At 37.7% G+C, this 2,702-nt stretch overlaps 2 protein-coding genes across 3 annotated transcripts in view; both read right to left on the bottom strand.

The window, feature by feature from the left end:
* Window positions 35-1,985, bottom strand: LOC104726067 (protein GrpE-like). Of its 2 annotated transcripts, none has more exons than XM_010444838.2 (6): window positions 1,700-1,985; window positions 1,267-1,438; window positions 965-1,161; window positions 684-851; window positions 437-584; window positions 35-338 (listed from the first exon to the last, which is right to left on the bottom strand). In XM_010444838.2, the coding sequence occupies exons 1-6, from the start codon at window positions 1,844-1,846 to the stop codon at window positions 298-300; spliced, it is 873 nt and encodes a 290-aa protein (XP_010443140.1). In that variant the 5' UTR covers window positions 1,847-1,985; the 3' UTR covers window positions 35-297. The 2 variants fall into 2 exon arrangements, with proteins under 2 accessions (XP_010443140.1, XP_010443139.1); XM_010444837.2 differs by having other exon boundaries at window positions 456-584.
* The window catches only part of LOC104726066 (GTP-binding nuclear protein Ran-3), a 9,017-nt gene continuing 8,452 nt past the window's right edge, over window positions 2,138-2,702 (bottom strand). Inside the window, exons 7-8 of the mRNA XM_010444835.2 lie at window positions 2,501-2,578; window positions 2,138-2,416 (exon numbers count right to left, since the gene is read on the bottom strand). Of these exons, the coding sequence (XP_010443137.1) occupies window positions 2,347-2,416; window positions 2,501-2,578 (148 nt within the window). The 3' untranslated portion in view covers window positions 2,138-2,346. The remainder of the gene's footprint in view (window positions 2,417-2,500; window positions 2,579-2,702) is intronic.

Raw genomic sequence — 2,702 nt, 5'->3', positions numbered from 1 at the left:
TTTTTTTTTTTTTTTTTTTTTATCAAACATTTGATTCCAGTTTTATAATCTCATGAAATTTCGTGTAAAGTACTAAAGTTACAGAACCAGGGTTTCCCTGGGATTGCAGCAATGTCCTGCTTCTTTTATGGGAATCTTGTTCCTCCAATGAATATGCAAGAAAGAGAGAACTATTAACTAAAAAAAAGAACTCATGAAGATGTTAAAACAAAGCTTTTAAGTCTCCTTGTTTGTGTTTCTCAAGCTTCAGACTCTTTCTCGCCTTCTTGATTCTCCACCGCACAAGTAACACCAACATCAGCTGGTCTTATAACTCGATCGTACAAGGAGTATCCAGACTGCATATATGGAAACAAACCATTACCAAAAAGTTACAAAATAATGGCAAAGATAACATATGATTAAGAGTTATGCCAAAATCAGAAAGAGAACAAACCTCTTTTATAGTTTAGTACCTTTAGGACCTCAGCAATTGTGCCTTCTGGCTTGGAAGCATCCGGGACTTGAAACACTGCGTTATGTCTGTTTGGATCAAACGGTTCATTTAAAGGAACTTCTTTCACCAAACCATATTTTTTAAATACCTGCAGTTTTTACATATATATATAAAATTGCATTCTCAGCACAAATCTCATTGTATCTTTGTTTTACCTCAATGAACATATATAACGAGTGTTTTTTACCTGTGCTAATTCTTTCTCAGTCATCTCCACTCCATGTAATAGGTTTTTTAACAGCGGAGCAGCACCAGCAGAGTCTTTTGAAATGTCAATCTCCGAAAAACTCTGTTTGCCAACCGAAGAAGCTTTTTCAAGAATATCAGCGACGAACAAAAGGCTCGTGGCAAAGTTCTGCAGCAACAACAAAACATATTCAGCACTGGCTTATATATGAAGCAAAAGACGAGAGTTGATAATCAAGAAGAAGAAGAAGAAAAAGGAGTGGTGGAGAGAGAAGTAAAAACCTGTACGGCGAACTTTTTGGAGCTTTCAGCATTACGTTTTGTCCGATCCATTAGATTCTGCAACTCTGCATAACTGCGAAGAAAACCATCTTTCATTTCCATCATGTCTTCCCGCTGAACCTTCAAAAGATGTTCCTTCTCACCCACAAGCTTCACCAAATCATCCCTTGACAAACTCTCAAAATCAGTCTCTGAATCTGGAAATCAGAAAAAAAAAACTCAATTGTTTTTAGTAAACTTGTGTAGACCAACAAGACAAAGTATCGCTCTCTTATTATGTGCTGAGTCAATTTTGACCTCACCTGTTACTCTCCCCGCCTCCACATCCTCAGAAGCTTTACCAGTCTTTGGGACATCTATGTTACTCCCATTTCCCTTCGGTTCAGCCGAGGAAGACGAGAAAAAGCCAAACCTTTGTAGGACATTGAAATCTGGAGTTGCATGATTTAGGAGCGACACTGGAACTGCAACAAGCTGCCATTTTAAAAAAAAAGGATCCAAATTTGAGTATGTTAACTCCTCAAGTATATATTGTTGCATCCAATTAAAGAGCAATCAAAATATTTACATTCATACATATACACACAACTAAATCATGACACTGTAAATATACAAGACCAGAGCAATAGAATCATTTTCAATTTCGCAAACCCCTTAAACCCTAGCTAAAAACCCCAAACGATGATGAAGTTCAAAACGGATTAAAATCAGAATCGGGGTTTTAATAAAGCAAACCTGGTTGGGATTTCTGTGAACGAGGGAGTGGAATCGGCTTGAAACAATCGGATACTGATTCCTCGTCTGAGTAGCGACGGAGGAGGAGAGAGACGAGCGTAATCCCGCACTTCGAGAAACTCTCGATAGAACCCTAGACACCAACATCACCCAAGATTCGCAATGAAATCGATGAAATAAAAGCAAAAAATCGAAACTTTTTCTTTTTTCTTTGTAAAGAGTCTGAATGAATAATAATAGCCTCGAGAGAACACCCCGATAGAAGGAGAAAGAGGCAAAAACGTTCTTCTTGGGGAAGAAGCAAATTTTTTATTTTTTTGTGTGGGCTTTAAATAAAATTACGAAAAGACCCTTACCGACGTGTTGAATTTTTCCGGCTAAATTTGGTGTAAGACGCCAAGAAGCAAACTTTGATGGTGGATTGAATTTGGATTTGGATTACATGAGTTTTTTACTTTATAAATCAGAAGATTTTCACACTTCCACAGCAACAGTTGGTAAACATTTTAAAAAAGATTACTAGTGTCATCGGTTCATATTTGGAAGAGTAAACAACAGACCAAAATAGTGCCATGAAAAAAAACGTTTTTAGACAAGCCCCTAAAACACAGGTAATCAGTGACGGATCAATCTCTTTCTCTCTCTCTCTATTCAAACGTGTCATCATCGTCATCAGGAAGTGGCTGACTTGCTGCCGCTGCAAGCTCCGCCTCGTGCCTACAAATTATAGACATCGTTAATTAAAAGTAAAAAAAGCTAGTAGCAACAAATTAAAAACAAAATTTAGTTTAGAGAACTTACTGCTGTTGAGCAGCCATGTCGATTTGAACTTCAGGTGGAGCAAGGGCAGGTGATTCCACAAAGTGAAGGTTAGCGTCCCTGAAACAGCAAGCAACATTCCCAATATTTTTCATATTTTTCTAGCTGTTTCCCAATGATACTACAATACGGGTTTGAATTGAAGAATTGTTGCTTACCCGGCGAGCTTTCTAGCAAGGTACAA

Source organism: Camelina sativa, chromosome 11 (assembly GCF_000633955.1).
Source record: "Camelina sativa cultivar DH55 chromosome 11, Cs, whole genome shotgun sequence".
NCBI lineage: Eukaryota > Viridiplantae > Streptophyta > Magnoliopsida > Brassicales > Brassicaceae > Camelina > Camelina sativa.
The sequence above is the reverse complement of the archived record's forward strand: the minus strand, read 5'-3'. Positions and strand labels throughout refer to the sequence as shown.

What these genes read in the sequence shown, in the direction of transcription:
- LOC104726067 (XM_010444837.2), bottom strand. Translation starts at nt 1,846, where the DNA reads ATGTTGGTGTCTAGGGTTCTATCGAGAGTTTCTCGAAGTGCGGGATTA. An exon ending in TTCACAGAAATCCCAACCAG is followed by an intron (nt 1,439 to 1,699) that starts GTTTGCTTTATT and finishes TTAAAATGGCAG; the next exon opens with CTTGTTGCAGTTCCAGTGTC. An exon ending in GGAGGCGGGGAGAGTAACAG is followed by an intron (nt 1,162 to 1,266) that starts GTGAGGTCAAAA and finishes TCTGATTTCCAG; the next exon opens with ATTCAGAGACTGATTTTGAG.